Source organism: Lycium ferocissimum, chromosome 2 (genome assembly GCF_029784015.1).
Source record: "Lycium ferocissimum isolate CSIRO_LF1 chromosome 2, AGI_CSIRO_Lferr_CH_V1, whole genome shotgun sequence".
NCBI classification, from domain to species: Eukaryota; Viridiplantae; Streptophyta; class Magnoliopsida; order Solanales; family Solanaceae; genus Lycium; species Lycium ferocissimum.
The window spans coordinates 45,663,853-45,684,213 of record NC_081343.1 but is presented as its reverse complement, the minus strand read 5'-3'; the positions used below and the strand labels follow the sequence as shown (position 1 = coordinate 45,684,213).

At 38.2% G+C, this 20,361-nt stretch overlaps 1 protein-coding gene, 1 long non-coding RNA gene and 1 pseudogene across 2 annotated transcripts; 1 reads left to right on the top strand and 2 right to left on the bottom strand.

Annotated features, from left to right (window-relative positions):
• Positions 1-438: 438 nt before the first annotated feature.
• Positions 439-8,237, top strand: LOC132047638 (uncharacterized; annotated as a pseudogene).
• LOC132040097 (uncharacterized) lies at positions 2,020-6,934 on the bottom strand. The gene is made up of 2 exons (XR_009410558.1): positions 6,799-6,934; positions 2,020-2,157 (listed from the first exon to the last, which is right to left on the bottom strand). It is a non-coding gene; the product is annotated as an uncharacterized LOC132040097 (long non-coding RNA).
• Positions 8,238-19,177: 10,940 nt separating the features above from the next.
• Positions 19,178-20,063, bottom strand: LOC132040087 (RING-H2 finger protein ATL80-like). Its single transcript, XM_059430706.1, has one exon. It carries the CDS (start codon positions 19,919-19,921, stop codon positions 19,319-19,321), a length of 603 nt encoding a protein of 200 aa, XP_059286689.1. The 5' UTR covers positions 19,922-20,063; the 3' UTR covers positions 19,178-19,318.
• Positions 20,064-20,361: the final 298 nt, after the last annotated feature.

Sequence of the window (20,361 nt, the reverse complement as noted above, 5' to 3'; positions counted from 1 at the left end):
AAAGTTATCATCGCTTACCTAAGTTTTATTGCTTAATGGCTCAGTCAAGTTACTATCTTTCCACAGAACATGGGAAGAATGAAAGTTGGCTGAATGTGTTTTTAAGACATCTGGTGACGTGGCATTGAGAATACAGGGGATCAGTAATAAGCTATCTTAAAAGTTTTTAAAAGACAATCCCATAGCGTGATAAGAAGTGATTTAAGGTCATAAGGGCAGCTCACATAGTTATTAGTAGGGATCACTTGTACATAAACAAACATTGTTTTATAAGGACCTTTACTAGCTCCATTTTATGATTTATTGTAAGTCATTGTTCATTCCATGGGTAGGGCTAGCAAAAGGGAAAAAAAAAAAAAAAAAAACTAATTTTTTTGACCTTCTACTTTATCAGTCTGTAAAGTGGTGGTATTCAAGTCAACTCCTGGTATCTATGCTATGACTGCAGGTTTACAGCTAAGATCTGCTATGAACCCGTACTCTTTATTCCTACTTCATTTTGTTTTCAGTTGTAGGCTTCAATGATATTTATTGATTTATGATACATGCAAGGGTGTCAGATTAAGTTGTCTAATATTTTGTTGGTTGTCATTCCTGTTTAGTGTCTGACTGTATAGCATATCGCCTTTCATATGGTGTTATTTTTGGACATGCTATGAATTGGCTGTGGCATCTTGAATAACTTGTAACTACTGCTCCTCAGAGTCAATAACTGCTTTATTTGAGACATCTTGAGTAAAGTAGGATGGCTAATGACTTAATTTCTATGTGTTGATCTTTCTCAATCTAAATAATCACACTTTATTTCCTTTTGATTGCAGGGCTACTTTCTTTAGATTTTGAAGATGCCTCTGATTCATCTCCTGATGTCCTGGCCTATCCGTAAGTTGACTAAGTACATCCCCCTCCCCCGAACTAGCTCTCATAGGCTTACTGCAGTATCTTTGTATAACTTGATGTTTATGCTTTTCTGACAAACCATTGGGTTACCAAGCAGGTGGACGATCAACACGAAGTATTATGATGCAGATGTTTCTGTGTGGATGGCCCAACTTCATGAGGACTTCTCAGCTGGTGCACTGCCTGCAGTTGACCAGCTGGTCGCATTGGTTATGGTCTTTTGACGTTAGTAATGTGAGCCTGACGGACATTCTTTCTTTTGGTTTCTTTTCCTGTTAACAAAAGCTTCTTTGGAGGTTGGCCTATAAGATTGTAAAATATACTCGACAAATATTTCCCCCCTCTGATGAATGCCATCGTTTGCAGCTTTTATCTTTTGTAGCGCTTAAAGATTGGGTATCCCGCAATGATATCCATAAATTTGAGATTTTGTTATGCATTGGCAACAAAGTGGACCTTTTTCCTGGTCACGCAGCTCACATAGAATACAGAAGACACCTGTTGAAATGTGCAGAATAGTCTGGCAGTCATACGGAATTAGATTCTGGAATATCTGCGGCAGAAGGAAGCAGTCTATTAGGAGATGATGATTTATCATCGGATATCAAGAGGTCCTGCTTGGATTGGTGCATCGAACACAACATAGAATATGTTGAAGCCTGTGCAGCAAATGCTGATTTTGATAAATGTATGGCCTTTAATTGTCATGAGATATCCTTTGTAATCATTTTTTCCTGTCCCTTCGTAGTCCTACTGTATTTTGATTCTTTCTTTTGATATTTTGAAAATAACCCCTATTGCTGCATCCACTTCATGGGGGAGAAAAGAGGACATACAAGAATTTTGGTGGTTAAGGTCATGTATTATCAGGGTGGATGCAACAAATTAGTACTAGGTTCATCTGAACCTAGTACTTCCGACGCAGAGCATAAATTTAGTTCACTGAAATTACAAAAAATAGTAGATATGAACCCATAAATTTAAAATATAATGGGTTCAATGCGAAGAACCTTAAAGGATTCTCGATTCGCCTTAGTGTATTACGGTTTTTGGTGATATAATTGCTGATGGATGCATCCCTTCCAGGAATTCGGTGTGTTCAAATCCCAGAAGTTCATGTTTTCTTTTTCAAAATCAGATCATCATCATTATTTTACTGTGTTAACCTTGGTGTGATATGTGGCCACAGAAATATAAGGACTGCTGAATTTAGTTTATCGTACTGTGAATCAAACTTGTGTCATTTGTGTGTGATACCTTGTAGGAAATCAATCCGTGCCTTGTATTGATGTATCAAAGTTATTATATACAAAGTAGGTATCCCTAATTAGAATGATACTAGCCTAAATTACGGACCGATTACAATACATAAGGAAGGGAATATTTACAATATTTATACTATTACATAGTCTATCACACCCCGCAATGGAAGCGGAGGTTGTCGTACGCTTAGACGTCCCCGAAATCATCAAAGAGCACGCGCGGAAGACCTTTAGTGAAGATATACGCGATCCGGGGAGCGGGACGGGACGTGACGGACACGAACTTCTCCACGGGCAACTTTCTCGAAGTACGAAATGTATGTCCATCTCAATGTTTAGTGCGTTGGTCGAACTGGATTACCCGATAGGTATATGGCACTAACATTATCACAATAGACTAATGTAGGCGACCGAGATTGGACAACGGAGCTCCGGAGAAGGTTGCGAAGCCAACGGGACTCGAGATACTACATTAGCAACGCCACGGTATTCGGCCTCGGCACTCGATTTAGACATAGTAGGCTGCCCCGTTTGGATGACCGGTGAGAGGAGGTTATCGCTCGAGGAAGACACAAGTAACCGATGTGGAGCGGCGAGTGTCCTGGACAACCACCCCAATCCGCACGGTATAAGATACAAGAGAGGCAACGGAGGACTTGTACGATGGAGACCAAAGTCAATAGTACCTTGAATGTATCGGACTACGTTTAAGAGCATGCGTATACGGGCAACCTTAGGATCGTGCGCATGTGAAGGCATACTTGTTGAACCGCATAGAGATGTCCGGTCGTGTGAATGTAAGGTTGTCGTAACGCGCCGCCAACTTACGATATTGGGTGGGATCATCGCAGGAGGGCCGGCCGTGGCACCAAGTTTGGCTTTGGTGTCGACCGGTGTCCGATAAAGCCCAGGCAACCATGCCCGCACGCTCATAATGTCCGCCGCGTATAATTTTTCCGAGAGAGAAACATGCCGTGTGAAGTCCGGTAACCGATACCCGTAAAATAGGCCGAGAGGGCCCAAATCCTTCATAGCAAATTCAAAGACCTAAGAGAGACACGATGGATTTCGGAGAGCATCGAGAGGAAGTCATGGAGAATAATATCATCGACATATAGCAGTATGTAAGCAATGTCGTAACCTCGACAATAAATAAAGAGAGAGTGATCGGATGCGCTATGTGAAAAACCAATGGTGGAGACATAGTCTCGCAAAGCGTTGGAACCATGCACGGAGCTTCGTTTTTAAGGCGTACAACGATTTCTTCAAGAGACGGATATGATGGGGATGCCGTGGGTCCTTAAACCCAATAGGCCGATGCATATAAACGGCCTCATTAAGATTACCGTGTAGGAAAGCATTCTTGACATCCAACCGATGAATGGGCCAAGAGGGGTGCCGTGTAAGTGCAATGCTCAAGACAAGGCGAATAGTAGCCGGCTGACGACCGGACTGAAGGTCTCGTCGCAGTCAACTCCAACCTGTTGAGACCTGCCATCACAGACAAGACGGGCTTTGTGCCTCTCAAAAGAACCATCAGAATTCTTTTTATGACGAAAAATCCACATAGAACGAATAAGATTCACATCAGGGGGACGTGGAACCAACTCCCACGTCTTATTATTAATTAGAGCATTATATTCATCAACCATGGCGGCTTTTCCAATTGTGGTCATTTAGAGCATTGACGATTTCGCGGAGAGGCGAGATGGAGAGAGGGTCGAAGTATTTAAGTTGAAAGGTTGTTTGGGTTTGAAAATCCCGCGTTGGCCTCTAGTAACCATGCGGGAGGCAGCTGGGCGCGGCGGGTGGTGGTGGGCCTGGCGATCCAAGGTGGAAAGGCGAGGGGAGGACAGTGGGTGGCAACAAGCCGGTGGCTCGGCATCACGGGTGGGGCGGTGGGGGGAGGGGGGGCTGGCCGTGTCCATCGGTGCGCGAGCGGTGGAGGGGTGGACCGAGGGAACGACGGGAGGAAGGGTGGAGATAGAAAATGCAAGGTATATGGGGAAATGCCATGGTCCAAGAATTCAGGACGTTGGGGAGGGGAGTGCAATTGGAGAAGGGAAATTGAGTTTCGTCAAAGAGGACATGCGTGAGATGATGATTTTGTTGGTGGACAAATCATAACACTTATATCCTCTACGATTCAACGGATAGCCCAAAAACACACGGGCATGGATTTCGCTTGTAACTTATGAATAGTCGTAGATGGGAAAAGTGGATAGCATAGACACCAAAACCCGAGATGAGAATAGGAGGGGGTTCGTTGATAGAGAACTTGGGTTGGTGATTTATGCCTAAGGACTTTAGTGGGAAGTATATTGAGGAGGTAGGTGGCCATTTGGAGAGCATGATGCCAAAAGAGGGGGGACGGAGGAGTGGACAAGAAGAGTGCGCACTATGTTGTTAATGGATTTAATTTTCGTTCCGCTTTGCCATTTTGAGGGATGTATGGGGGCAAGAAAATCGAAAATTTATACCATTGAGGCGCAAAAAGATTGAAATTGCCCATTTGCGAATTCCGCCCATTGTCACATTGAATGTTTTTAATGTCTCTTTCGACCGAGTCCGTATTAATGCCTTAAAAGATAGAAAGATAGAATACACTTGGGACTTGTTAGAGATAGGAAAAGTCCAAAGAAAATTACTATAATCATCAAGAAAGAAAACATAATAGCGGTGCCCATTAGAACTTAAAACGAGAGATGTCCATAAATCGCTATGAATAATGTCAAACGGCATAGTAGTAAACGACAACGAATCGAAAAATGGCAATTTAACATGTTTCCCAAAGGACAAGAGGTGCAAAAAGAAGTACGGCCCTATTACATTCAATTAAGGCATTACTACGAGAACTAAGGATAGCTTTTCCTTTGGGCGAGGCGGGAAATGCCACAAAGCTAGGTGATGCGGCAAGAAGGTGGATGGTGGAGTGGACCATTCCGTGGCATTGAGAGGATACAATTCCCCTTGCTCTCACATCTCATTAGGCGGCTCCCCGTCGGTAAATCCTTCACGAAAAACCCAAGAGATCAAACTCAACAAACATTATTATCCTTAGTGAATTTACGTACGGAAACAAGGTTTTTGATGAGTTTTTGGAGCATACGCAAGACATTGCGAGACGTAATTGAGCATTAGGTGGGGAAGGGATGTATGACCATAGCCTCGAATCGGAATAGTGCTACCATTACCAACAATGATTCCCGAATTATTGCTCAAATTAAAATAAGACGTGAGAGTACCGAGTTGGCGATCATGTGAGAAGTCGCCCCGTGTCCATTGTACCAATTGTCATCCGGTTGATGCAAGGATAGAGTATGCTGGCGTGTGCTCCACGTACGTCGGAGTGTACCCCGAGTTGGGAGGAACGTGCATGGAATGAGCTCGCGAGGCCGAGGACCCGCCAAGAATGCCGGCCGCCGGCCGCGACGTGGCGGGTCGCCGCCGCCACCTGCCTCGTCGGGTACGGGCGGGGGCGTGGCCGCTGGCCGCCGGCGGCGGCCGGGCAGGTGGCAGCCCCCGCCGTGGGTCTGTCCCGTCGGCCACCGGCCACCACCGGCGCCTCCCGTGCTCGGGCCGCGGCCTTGCTTCCCGCGGTTGGCGTTGTTGTTGTTATTTTTGCCCTCATTCCGGCTTAGAATTCCCGCCACGATTATTATCACGTCGGTTAGCGGAATTATTGTGACCGCCAGCGGGTGGAGAGGAGTGTCGTATCACATAGTGGCCGCGGGGGTTGGAATCGCGGGCACGTTCTTCGGCGGCCGCATCTTCAAGCTTCGAGTCCGGAGCACACTTCAGAGAAGAAGGCAAGACATCTTCGTTGAATGGTGGTGACAAAGTGTGCATACGTCTCCCGGTAAGCCGGCGAGAAGTCGCAAGACCGGACGTTGATCGGACACTCCGGCGACCGACGTTGGCAAGCGATCCGTGAGAGACTCGAGCCTAATAGGCAGCCATAACGGAAGCGAAGTCGGCCATTTTTGTGGTGGTGAATTCGGTTTCAAGGTACGCCGCCCGTGAGTGTTTGTTATCTTGGAAAAGTTGAGCAACTCGATTCCAAGCCTTCGGCAACATCATCCGCCACGAGAATAGAGAAGAATATCATGGGAGACGGTGGCGTATATCCGTTGATCAAGGGCTACCGCATCTAGGCGTTTCGAGCAGCGGAAGGTTAGCCGCCTTTGTTGCGTCATACGCGGTGAGTTCGGCGGTGTCGGCCGGGTGGTATGATGTGCTCGAGTACGGAGTGAACGCGGGCTAGGACTTTGAATAGGGTTGCCCATTCGTGATAATGGCCGGTTTTATGTCAGTGATTGGGATTAAATTTCACATTCGTGACGGTTAAATGGAAATTTTTGTTGTCGACCATGGGAGGGAGAGAGGAAGGAGGAAGGACGGCTGGGGTTAGGGTTGAAAGAGAAAGAGAGAGAGTGACGGCTAGGGTTTGGGAAGGAACCTAGCTCGATACCACGTAGGAAATCAATCCGTGCGCTTGTATTGACGTATCAAAGTTATTATATACAAAGTAGGTATCCCTAATTAGAATGATACTAGCCTAAATTACAGGACCTGATTACAATACATAAGGAAGGGAATATTTACAATATTTATACTATTACATAGTCTATCATACCTAATATGTCTAAAAGGGCTTACCATGTATATGTAATGCTCCCTGGCCAGTGTCCGGATAGGGTATAGTATGTGTGTACCGTATGCACCTAGCTTGCATTTCTACAAATAGGTTGTTTCCATGCCTCAACCCGATCTACATGTTACCAAAGGAGCAACTCATTTATGTTCGTTGAATCTTTGGTCTGTGTCATTGAAGGTATTTAGTATACATGTTTCTAGTAATGCCTTTGATTTATCTTGTAGCTTGCCTCTATTTTGGCAAATTGAGAATGTGTCACATACTGCTTGAAAGATGGCATAAACCTCCTGTTCAATGTCTCTACAAATGTCACGTTATGCAGTTAATGCAATTATTCTCGATATGGTGTTACATGGGGGCATCGTGCCTGCTTCACTTCACCAACAGATATGCTTCGTAATTTTCAGTTGCATCTACATGAGCTAGTTTTAGTCAATGCCAGCCAACTGGGAGCGTTCCTCTACCTATGTCGTTTCTTTTATTTTTAGTTCAGCAGGAAGAAATCTTTCTTATGCAGGGCTATCCGTGGATGGTGATTCCAGGGTGTTGAGCGGCTCTATGGGGCTCTTTCAGCTTTTATGTGGCCTGGAATGATCTTGAAGTCGAGTGGTAAGATAAATGAACCTTCATTACCTGAATAGCAAGGTTGTGCAATTTTCTCTTGATGATGAATGATTAAAATTTTATTCTTTCTTTTCTAGGAGGCTATTCAATTAACTGAAATGCTTTAACCCGCATTCTGCAGAGCTGTCAGATGAAGATTCTGACTATGAACTTGAATATGAAATCTTATCTGCTGGCTCAGCGGACCCTGGGATGACAGAGATGTTGCTTGGGTATCTGCAGATGGTCAAATTGAAACCACAGGTCGTGAGGAATCAGTTGCATATGATCCTGATGATGAGGGTCCCAGTGGAAAGAGTGAAATCAGGGGAAATGGAGGAGAATTGCAACTCTCGTCTTCAGCATCGCAGTTGAAAGGCAATATTGACACAGAAGAAATTCCCAGAGCAGATGCAGCTGTAGGCGAATCATAAGCTGATAAAGGAACATCATTTGATTTTGAGGATCTGGAACACTTGATGTCCGAGATTGGAAACATTCGAGGCAGCTTAAGCTTAATGCCAAACTCCCATAGGAGGGAAATGGCTGCAAATTTGGCAATGAAAATGGCTGCTATGTTTGGTGATAGCAGTGGAGATGAAGGAGGATTTGATTAATCAGAGAAGCTGTTTTTGTTTTCCATATGACCCTAGTGGTGCACTAAATTCATGAACCATCTAACAAATATGTTACCTTGTTGGAGATATAAGTAGATAAATAAAATTGTGTTCCTTCTAACAATTTAGGTTTTTAGATGAAGTGATTACAGTTCAACATGGTATCAAGAGCAAACAAAAGTTTTAGTTCAATTTCTACCGTCATTGTTATCAAAAAGAATTTTTACGCATTTGGTCTATGAAAAAGAATCAAAACCCCACGTAAGGGTATGTTAAAAATTTAATTACGTAAAGAAAGATATGTGATGGTTCTTTTGGACATTTTCATATTAAAAATGAATGTGTCATAAAGTGCATTTTTAAGGCCTAATAGAATCTTGTCATAAAGTGCCTTTTTAAGGCCTACTAGGATCTGCACGTTGTGAATATTAAAGAGCATCGATAGCAGATTGATTTCTTACGTTTTGTGTGCCTTAAAGTGACCTTAATAGGCAGTAATGGTGTGTCCTTTTAGTCTTTCAGTTTCCCAACGTTACTTGGCTGAGTATGGCCATTGCTTCTTATGAAACTATTCTCTCCATTATCTTATTTACTACTCCACATTCTCATCATTTTAATACACCATTATTCTACTCTTTCATCCAATTCAATTCAAGGATGAATTTTTCAACTATAAATAGTTTGTCATCTTTATTTTGTGGAGGTAGAGGAAAATATATACTTTGGAAAGTTCTTAGAAAGTGAGGAAATTAAAAGAGAGTTTATTAGTTGAAGGAAGGTGTTCTTCTTTTTGGTGGAGCTTTGGACTCAACATCTTGTCCAGAGTTTGTTGAGTTATACGACGTGATCGGGCTGTTGTATCCTGGAGGGGACAAGTCAGAAAGATTCTTCTTGGACTAGTAGATTTCTTTGCGGTGGGCTTGAATCTCCTTAAAGAGAGCGAGATATCCGCGTCTCAGCCGAAGATATTTTTATTTCTTCATTTTATTTTTCAATTGTAATTGTAATTTCATTGTAATATCACCAACAATTTTAAGGAGATTCATATGGCTACAATTGAAAAATCGGCGGATGTCAAAGTAGGAGATCTTAACAAGTCATTTCGGTTCAACGGTACTCATTTTAAGAGATGGAAGGGTAAAGTACTTTTCTACTTAAGTCTTCTCAATGTTTTTTATGTGTTAACTGAGAAGAATCCAAATAAAGTAGACAACTCTTCCATGAATGATGAAGAACTTATTTCTCTTCAAGAAAAAATTGAAAAGTACGATAAAGATTCATACAAGTGTCGGTATTATTTACTTAATTGTCTATCAGATAATTTTTATGATTATTATGATAGAACTTACTCTCTTTACCGCAAAGAAAATTTGGAAAGCGTTGCGAGTAAATATGATACCGAGGAGGTGGAGCGAAAAAATATCTTCGCTAGTAGATTTTTTCGTTTTCAAATGGTGGACAACAAATCAGTGGTAGATCAAGCTCAAGACTTTATAATGATTGTTGAAGAGCTTAGGTCCGAGGAGATCAAAATTAGAGATAACCTTGTTGTTTGTGGCATAATAGATAAACTTCCACCTTCATGGAAGGAATTTCAAAAAACTATGCGCCACAAACAAAAAGAAACCTCTCTTGAGACGTTGATTATGCGAATCCGCATGGAGGAAGAGGCAAGGGGCCAAGATGAACTTTTGCAAATGGAAGAGAGCAACTTACAACCCATCACAAATAAGGTAAATTTGGTTAATTCAAATAATGCTGCTCCTAATGCTAACAAAAATACCTCAATGAAGCCTAAGAAGAAAATATTCAAGAAAAATAATGGTAGACCTCCCAAGAAAAATAATGGTGGTAACAACCAAGCACAAAATGGAGGACCATGCTTTGTCTGTGGCAAGAGTGGGCATATTGCTCGATTTTGCAAGTTTCGGAAACGTGGTCCTACACCTCAGGCGAACGTTACCAAAGAGCCACTTGTGGCGGTGATAACGAACATAAATATGATTGAAAATGTTGATGGATGGTGGGCTGATTCTCGGTGCAAACCGTCATGGTCGCTATGACAAAGATTGGTTCAAAGTGTATACTCCATTTGAGGAGCTCAAAACCATCATGCTTGGTGAGTCTCACACTACTCAAGTGCTTGGAAAGGGAGATGTCGAGTTGAGCTTTACCTCAGGAAGGGTGTTAACATTAACAGATGTACTTTTTACTCCTTTCATGAGAAAAAAAATTAATGTCTAGTTTTTTTCTTAATAAAGCAGGCTTCAAGCAAATTATTGAGTCTAATCAATATGTAATAGTGAAAAAAGGTATTTTTGTGGGAAAGGGGTATGCTTGTGATGGGATGTTCAAGTTGAATGTTGAGATGAATAAAGTTACTAGTTCTGCTTACATGCTTTCTTCTACTAATTTTTGGCATGCTCGTTTGTGTCATATTAATAATCGTTATGTGGGAATCATGAGTAGTCTAGGATTAATCCCAATGATTAAAAAGGATTTTGAAAAATGTGAGGCTTGTAGTAAAGCCAAAATCACAAAAAGGCCTCATTTTCAAGTTGAAAGAAAAACTGAATTGTTAGAGTTAATTCATACTGATATTTGTGAACTTGGAGGAATTTTAACTCGTGGAGGAAATAGATATTTTATTACTTTTATTGATGATTTTTCTAAGTATACATATGTTTTCTTGATGAAAAATAAAAGTGATGCTTTTGAAAATTTTAAAATTTATCTCCATGAAGTTGAAAATCAGTTTGGTAGAAAAATAAAAAGAATTAGAAGTGATAGAGGCCGTGAATATGAGTCTAATGAGTTTAATTCTTTTGTTAGATCATTGGGAATGATTCATAAAACTACTCCACCTTATTCTCCTGCGTCTAATGGTGTAGCGGAGAGAAAAAATAGAACTTTGGTTGAGTTGACTAATGCCATGCTTATTGAGTCTAGTGCACCTCTAAATTTTTGGGGTGAAGCTATTTTAACTGCTTGTTATGTGTTGAATCGTGTGCCTCATAAAAAGACAAAATTAACGCCATTTGAATTGTGGAAAGGTCACAAGCCAAATTTGGGATATCTAAGAGTTTGGGGTTGTCTAGCTTATGCAAGGTTAATGGATCCCAAAAATAACTAAATTGGGTAAAAGAGTTACTACTTGGGCTTTTCTTGGTTATGCTTCAAATAGTACAACCTATAGATTTTTTAGTCTTGAAGATAATATAATAATAGAATCAGGTGATGCTATTTTTCATGAAAATAAATTTCCATTTGATTCTAAAAATAGTGGGGGACATAGGACTAACGAAAATATTTTATCACTACCTAGTTCTTCTACTTCTGTTTTGAAAAATAAAGAAAGTGATGATTTTGAGCTAAGAAGAAGTAAAAGAGCTAGAGTAGAAAAAGATTTTGGTCCTGATTTTATGTTTTTAATGTTGGACATGACCCTCTCAATTTACAAGAAGCTTTATCTTCACATGATGTTATTTTTTGGAAAGAGGCTGTAAATGATGAAATGGAATCACTTATTTTCAATAAAACTTGGAAGTTAGTTGATTTACCACCGGGTTGTAAAATAATTGGGTGTAAATGGGTCCTTAGAAAAAAGTTAAAACCGGATGGCTCTGTTGATAAATATAAGGCTAGACTAGTTGCTAAAGGTTTTAAACAACTAGAAGGCCTAGAATTTTTTGATACTTTTTCTCCCAGTAACTAGAATTACATCCATAAGGCTTTTAATTGCTATTCTTTGCAATTTTTGATTTGCATATTCACCAAATGGATGTAAAAACTGCTTTTTTAAATGGGGACCTAAATGAGGAAATTTATATGGAACAACCCGAATGTTTTGTTGAAGCAGCCAAGAAAGCAAAGTATGTAAACTTACTAAATCCCTATATGGCTTGAAACAGGCACCAAAGCAATGGCATGAGAAATTTGATTCCTGCATGATTGAGAATGGTTTTAAAACAAATGAGTGTGATAAGTGCATTTATCATAAGTCTTGGAATAATTCACATGTTATTGTTTGCCTATATGTTGATGATTTATTGATCTTTGGCTCTAATATGAATGTTATTGGTGAAACCAAAAATATTCTTAGAAGCCATTTTGACATGAAAGATCTTGGTGAGGCAAATTTAATTCTTGAAATAAAAATTACTAAAACATGTGATGAAATATTCCTTGACCAGTCACACTATGTTGAGAAAATTTTGAAAAAATATAACTTTCTTGATTGCAAGCATGTTGTAACTCCTTTTGATTCAAGTGTTCACTTGTTTCCTGTTCAAACTGAAAATGATGTGATAAATCAAAAGGAATATGCTAGCTTAATTGGAAGTTTGAGATATGTGACCGATTGCACGAGGCACGATATTGCGTATGCAGTTGGAGTACTTAGTAGGTTTACAAGCAAGCCAGGTAGTGAACATCGGCATGCCATAACGAGAGTTATGAAATATTTAGTTGGTACAAAAACCTATGGCTTGTTTTATAAAAAAATATCCTGCTGTGCTTGAAGGCTTTTCTGATGCAGATTAGAACACTTTATCTGGTGATTCCTGTTCTATCACTGGTTGTATTTTTACGTTGGCAGGTGGTGCTATTTGTTGGAAATAAAAAAAAAACAAACTATTATTGCTAACTCTACCATGGAGGCTGAACTAATTGCTTTAGCTTCAGCTAGTGAAGAAGCGAATTGGTTAAGAGATTTATTATTTCAAATTCCTTATTTTGAAAAACCAATTCCTCCTATTTTAATTCATTGTGATAACACCGCAATTGGTAGAGTTCAAAACCGTTATTATAACGGTAAATCCGGACTATAAGGAGAAAACACGATCTTGTGAGATCATATTTGACAAGTGGTACCATTAACGTTGATTATGTCAAATCTTGTGATAATCTTGCAGATCCACTAACCAAGGTCTTGGCAAGAGAAAGAGTCTGGAGCACATCGAGGGGGATGGGATTGAAACTCATAAATTCATGAGTCGTATATGAGGAAACCCAACCTGGCGACTAGAGATCCTATAACCAGGTTCAATGGGAAAAACGAATCATATGATGACTTGTTGAGAAAAATGCACTATTTTATTTATTCCCTCCCTATGGTGTGGGTGCATTATTCTGTAACAGTTTGTGGAGGTTGAGTTTATAAACTCTTAATGAAATTCTGTAGCTCGTATGAGTGGGGTGTTAAGTTACAGAAGCACACTTGACAGATTTCACCTATGTGAGTGTGGAAGTAGGCCGCTTCCTATGAGAATTGGGCTCATTCTCAAATGCACTCATGAAAATCGGGATAGCACAAGGCCGTAATGTGCTGGCTGTTAAAGCTCATGTCAACACCTTGATTATTATGTGTAAGCAGTAATTCTTTATTTCTCTAAAGCAGTCATAGTTCAAGTCTGAGACCACTACGGCTCTGGAGTAAAGATTATTGTTTTATTAAATGGAGGTTCAATGCAGAGCACACCTTCATTAAGCATAATAATCTACCTTCAACTGATATACTCTCTTGTTTAATATTAAAAATGAGTGGGGGATTGATGGTTCTTTTGGACATTTTTATATTAAAAATGAATGTGTCATAAAGTGCCTTTTTAAGGCCTAATAGGATCTTGTTATAAAGTGCCTTTCTAAGGCCTACTAGGATCTGCACGTTGTGAATATTAAAGAGCATCGATAGCAGATTGATTTCTTACGTTTTGTGTGCCTTAAAGTGACCTTAATAGGCAGTAATGGTGTGTCCTTTTAGTCTTTCAGTTTCCCAACGTTACTTGGCTGAGTATGGCCATTACTTCTTATGAAACTCTTCTCTCCATTATCTTATTTACTACTCCACATTCTCATCATTTTAATACACCATTATTCCACTCTTTCATCCAATTCAATTTAAGGATGAATTTTTCAACTATAAATAGTTTGTCATCTTTATTTTGTGGAGGTAGAGGAAAATATATACTTTGGAGAGTTCTTAAAAAGTGAGGAAATTAAAAGAGAGTTTATTAGTTGAAGGAAGGTGTTCTTCTTTTTGGTGGAGCTTTGGACTCAACATCTTGTCCAGAGTTTGTTGAGTTATACGACGTGATCGGGCGTTGTATCCCGGAGGGACAAGTCGAAAGATTCTTGTTGGACCAATAGATTTGCTACGATGGGCTTGAATCTCCTTAAAGAGAAGCGAGATATCAAGGCCTCAGCCGAAGATATTTTTATTTTTCAATTGTAATTGTAATTTCATTGTAATATCACCAACAATATGTCTTTTCTAATGAATGTTCACATAGTTCAACTCCTTTCAGAATATGCCAATGGGATAGGGCATCCATGAGACCATGACCTAAGGTACTTAGACATTTCTTGTCTTCACTAAAGTTCCGTGACATTTCATCCCAGTTTACTTTGGTTTACTAAAAATTTAAAGATTGGTTTCTGGTGTCATCTAGAATGCAATGTAGATAAAACAGTAAAAGCAATGGAATATATGGGGGAAAGCCATGAAAACAACCTAATTGGATGTCATATTCAATAGGATCTGCAACTTCCTAAGTATCTTTAGGATGTGTTCTTGGAAGTGGGCTTAGTGATCATGCTTTTTTATGTGAAAAATAGAAATATCTCTTGTGCACTTATCCTGTAATGGAAACTAGATTTTTGCAGCCCCTTTTTGGATAAAATAAGCTTTTGATAGTCCGAGGGGATATTTTCTTGATTTTACCTATGTAGATCAATTCCTACCTGTCTACATTAGCTATTGGAAACTTTCATTTATTTTTAATACAAGGATAAGTTTAGCACTCAATCATAGTTTAATAGTAATATGTAATCATGATTTATTATGTGAAACATTGAAATATCTTGTGCACTTTTCCTTGTCATAAAAACTAGATATCTGCATCCCCTTTATTTATAAAATAAACTTTTGATTATCCTAGGAGATATCTTCTTGATATACCTATGTAGAGCAAATAATATCTATTTTTACCTGCCTACATTAGTTATTGGGAACTTTCTTAATTAGTTGTGCAATCCTGATAAAAACTTAATCTTACTCGGTAATTATATCAAATCAATAAATGCAAGGCATGTGCTTTTTATACACAAATTTATCACTAGACCATAGTTGAGTAATATATATATTTTTACTTTGATTTTAACTACTAAAATTAAATTTTTCGATTTGATAGAAACATCGAATATGATCAAATATTTACCTGCCAGCCTTTGCCTATACAAGTTGATGCTTGATTATTTGACTGGAACAAGTTGATTGTATTATTGACCATTGAGTATTTCACCTTCCATTTTGTATTTAACCCAATGATAAGAGTTTTTGGTTATGGTGGTGGGGTTTTATCTCTATCTATTTTTGTAACTTTTTGCCAGTATTTGGGATTAGACTAAGCAAGTTGCTCCCTATGTCGAAGCATTTCTAACTTTAATTTGGTAGGCAGTTAAACTTGGAAGCTACATCAATCACCTTAAATAATGCGCACTACATTTGTTTTAAAGCTTTCGCCTGTCTTTGTTTTACTTTAGTCTTTGTTTTATCTTTAACCCTTTATTTAACACTTTTTTTTCATCATTAACCCTTTAACAGTCACCCGCCAAAAAAGGGGGGCCGTGGAGGAGGAAAAAAACAAATTTTGGTATTGATTGGGAAAAAAACTTTATATCAAAGATTGAAAATACTGTTAACAAAAAGAATAGTGTATAAATGAAACTTTTTAAGTGTTAAAGCTTGATAATAGTATTTAAGTGTTAGTTAAATATGTGACATAAAGTTAAAAGTTATGATCGATAGCATAACTTCTGAATTGATTGTAATTACAGTGATGTAAATTACATTCTTTAATTTTTGGGGGTTGGGGTTGGGTCAAAGTTTTTGTAATAATATAATGTAATTATATTCAAAATATCTTTCAAAATAAAAATATGTACTTCAAAATTCAAATATGGAGTAAAATGAATAACATTATTTAATGTGTCTCAAATACACGCATATTTGTCAATAATTAAACACATGTTGATCATACTAAGAAACACTTATTTAACTTTTTGATAATTACTATTTATTTTTAAAAATTTGTAACCATATAATTATCACTTGTGTGCAATCAAACATGATGTTAGGTTTGTTCGTGACTTCATCTCAACCGATATCTTGCTCTCGAGGGAATGAGGTCGTGAAGAGAACTACTCATTATTGTATTGCCCCAGCCTAAGGAAGACATTTTGAAAGCATCGATAGCAATAATTATACAATATATAATTACACAGTGATGTCCAAACAAATCCTGAAAGTTCAAAGGGTTGCGTGAAATTATTATTCTCTCGGTCTCAAATTATTTGTCATATTTCTCTTTTAAATATCTTTAAAAACAAATATTAATTAAGAGGGGTTTTGATTACTCTTACTTATGTCTTAAGATATAATCTCTCTTTATTAGATATTTACTTTATTTATGTGTCCTCTTCTCATAATTGAGGTATTTGCAGTCTTCAAGAACGATAACTACTAAAGGTAAAATGAAAAAATATAATTAATTTTCTTGAACTTTTAAAATGATAAATTATTTAAGATAAATATTTTTAAAAATTACGAGTTCACGACAGATAATTTGAGACAGTGGGAGTATTTTAAAATCATGGCACACATTACAATACCTATATATTTAGTGCAACGCTTTACTCCGGCCGGCCCGTGGAACAATGTCTCTCCCAACATTAGCCAAACCTTTCTAAGAAAAGAATGGTGGTTATTAGTCAAGGATACTTAGCATATAATATTGTCGGCCAAAATTACTAATTTTAAGTATAAATATCTTCTTAAAAGGCACTTACGCTGATATTCATAAATATCTTCTTAAAAGGCACTTACGCTGATATTCATCTCCCCTTTTCGATCACATAGTTAATTATTTTTTTATAGTCTTTTTTTTGTAAAAGAGATGTTTAGTTTTTTTCCGAGTGTTTTTGTGGCTAGAGAATGACAAGTTGGGTGCAATAAAGAAACATTAATTTGCATCCACTCTTCGTCTCTATCTAGCTAGCTTTATTAGTATTTCCAGTTCTCTTTTGGAGATGTTCCTCCTTTTGAGGAGGAAATTGGAAATTGCTTTCAAGGTCGTGCATAGATGATATCATATGCAAATCCAAAATCTGAAGTCAGATATGCTGTGTGTATACATTTAATCTTTTGGTATGTGTGTAGTAGTTCGTGTAAAAAATAATGAATTTAGTTACATTTATAGAGAATGACGGAGTCAGAGTTTTCACCAATAAGGGGTTCATAAATCATAATATAAATATATACACACGAAAAGCCAGAAAGCATTTGACTCTGATATAATAAATAATTTTAAACTTATATATAAAGCGTAATTTTCAATACAGAGGTCCGAACGAACCCCTTGCGCCTTTAACTTCGCATACAGTCGTGGGATCCGTTTTAGATTGGCTATATCTTCTTTCTTTGATTGTAAAAGGAAGCTGAAGTCTGTTTTTTATAGTTTGGTCATCCTTCTTTTCCTACTACCGCAAGTTGCCCACATGTAAAGTACCTTTTAATCTATAGTACTAGAATCATTTGTGAACAATGACTAAATGATAGACGAGGCAACTCGTCAACCACTACCATTTCAAAGAGATTATTACTAGGACTTATGTCTATGCTTCGACATCCCAGCATCTCTATTATTCAAGTTAAAAATGGTTAAGATGATGTAGTCACTTTATGCATAGGAGGATCTAAACTAGTGAGTTAGTGGGTTCAACTAATCCATTACTTTTAACTCAGATTATGTATGTGTATACAAAACAAAAAATTAAAAATAAGATTGAGCACGAAATGCACTAAGCGGAGAAGGTTAAGCCAATAGTCTTTTAAGTATAATCTTGGAACATTTTTACCCTTTAAGTTGTCAAAAGTGAACACTTCTGGTCTCCATTTAACAAATTTTGGCAGTGGAAAACAAGAAGATTTCCAAATGAGGTGCTATTTTAATAGAACAAACTGTTCAATCGTATACTTGAGGGATTATTTTAGACCTATCCCAAAGTTTAAGGGACCATTTTTGTAATTTTCCTCCTATATTAACCACCGTATTCACATTCAACTAGAAGTTTCCATTTAGATAAGGCTGTGGTGCACTATTTTATTACGTAAGGGAAACGGGGTCAACTTTCCACTTCTTTTGCAACAATTAACGCTCTACTGTTATTGAAAATAATTCAATAATTAATACTATCTTAGTGAAGACTATTCTTACGGTACGAAGCTAGTCAAAATGAGCTATTACTAAATTTACAGGGAGGTGTAATTTATCGTAAAAGTGAATAAAAACAAAAGAAATTCACATATGGAACAACAAATTGGCCCTGATTCACCTATTTTTAATTCTTTTTTCATTATTATATTTTGGGTCAATAGATTTTGAAAAGCAAATGATTATCAAAAAAAAAATTAGAGAAACAAAATGTACAATTAATAACTAGCTAAGCAAAGGATGCCCTCCAACTCAGAGTTGCAGCAATTTCTTGTCAATTGCCCTACCACTTTCATCAGAGTTACATTACTACTTGGCCTTTTCCAACAAGAAGCCAACAAAAGCCTATCATTTCACGTTTGTCACCTTCTACTGATTCACATCACAAGCACGTTCCTTCTTCTTTATTATGTACTCCTGCTACTACTTGACAAACTGAAGCATACCCCTCACCAGCTTCAATGGAGTCCATGTCTAGATTATTACACCTTCACCATCTTACAGTTATTACAATAATTGGTCGGTGCTTAATTCCTCTTAGCCCACGAGGTCACCATCCTACCTACTTGGTTTTTTTACAATGTGACTAGTAATCATAGTTAATCGTAAAAAACCACATCTGATCTGAACTATCAATTTTTTTCAAATTTCACACTCCAGGTATCAGTTACTTCATTTTCCTACTTGAACTACCACCGTCTATTTTAACACATAGATGATGATAGTTCAAATAATAAAAATGGAACGATAGTTGAAGCATGAAAATCACAACCAAATGATAATTTAGATGTGTTTTTTACCTTTATCTCTGGTAATAATTTAACTTCAACATACACTAAAACTGTAAAATAGAAATTTACACAGGTCTCACTTGAAAGATGTAGTAGTAATAAAGATTAATTACATTTAACTTCCCCTACATGAGTAACCTAACTTGCATAACACAGTAACTGATTTGTTACTACAGGTAAAACTGCACGTAATTTAAATCTAATTTCTTTTTTTTTCCTAGACCAAGAAATTACTTGAGCTATTAGTCGATGTAGCACATGCCGGAGGTGTTACCGGAGCACAGTCAGATTTACCGGAAACAGCCGGAAACTCACCGCACTTCCGGCATCTCGCAACGACGAGTATTTGTCGACAAGAAGGACACGAAGAATGTGAACCAAGCCAAGTATCAATACACTGAACATGAAAACTATGTCCACACTGTGGCAACACACGGATCTCATCTCCTACAACATACTCCGCCAAACAAATCGCACACTCCGCCGTATACGACGGCGCAACATTCGCCGTCGTACTTGTAGGGTCGTAAGTGAATTTCGGCAACGACTGTAATACTTTCTTCTTCAATCCTTTATTCGCCGCCGATGACAGTTGACCGGCGCCGGAGGTAACGGGGGTTCCACGGCGGAGCCAAGCGCATCTAGCGACGGCGATTAGACCGACAACGCAAATTAGGGCACAGAGAAGAGCTGCTAATATTACGACGAAATCGGATTCTACTGTTATAGCTGACGGTGGCTCCGCCGTGGGTGACGGCGGTGAAGGTGAAGTTGAAGATGAGTTTGTGGTGCTAAGCAGAAATCTAGCATGACGAGTCATAATTGAAAACAAATTAAATTTAATTGAAACAACAATATGGATATAAGTAGCTGGTAATATAGAAGAACGGGGGGAAAATATTGTGGTTGAAATGTCGGTAAGTGATGTGAAACATAGATGAAAATTTGCTGAGTGTGTAGATATGTGTGTGTATATATAGATATGGCAGGAGTTTGGCCATGAAAAATTAAATATTTTTCACTTTATTTGTAATTTTGAAGTTGCGGGTGAAGATGGAGTTGTATTTGATTATAATTTTTATAAATAATATTCATTTTTTTTATTATTATTATATAGGGGTAGAAGAAGGGAAAACGGGAGAAGAAATTACAAGGTGTGAAGTCGAATACTCATCAACAAGATGAAAGTTTAAGGTAGCCAATTAACTGAGTTACTAAAATTTTCAGAATATTTTGTTGTTTGAATGTACTAAAAGTGAG

Bases quoted from the DNA above. Each gene is read 5' to 3' on its own strand.
- LOC132040087 (XM_059430706.1), bottom strand. From the start codon at position 19,921: ATGACTCGTCATGCTAGATTTCTGCTTAGCACCACAAACTCATCTTCA.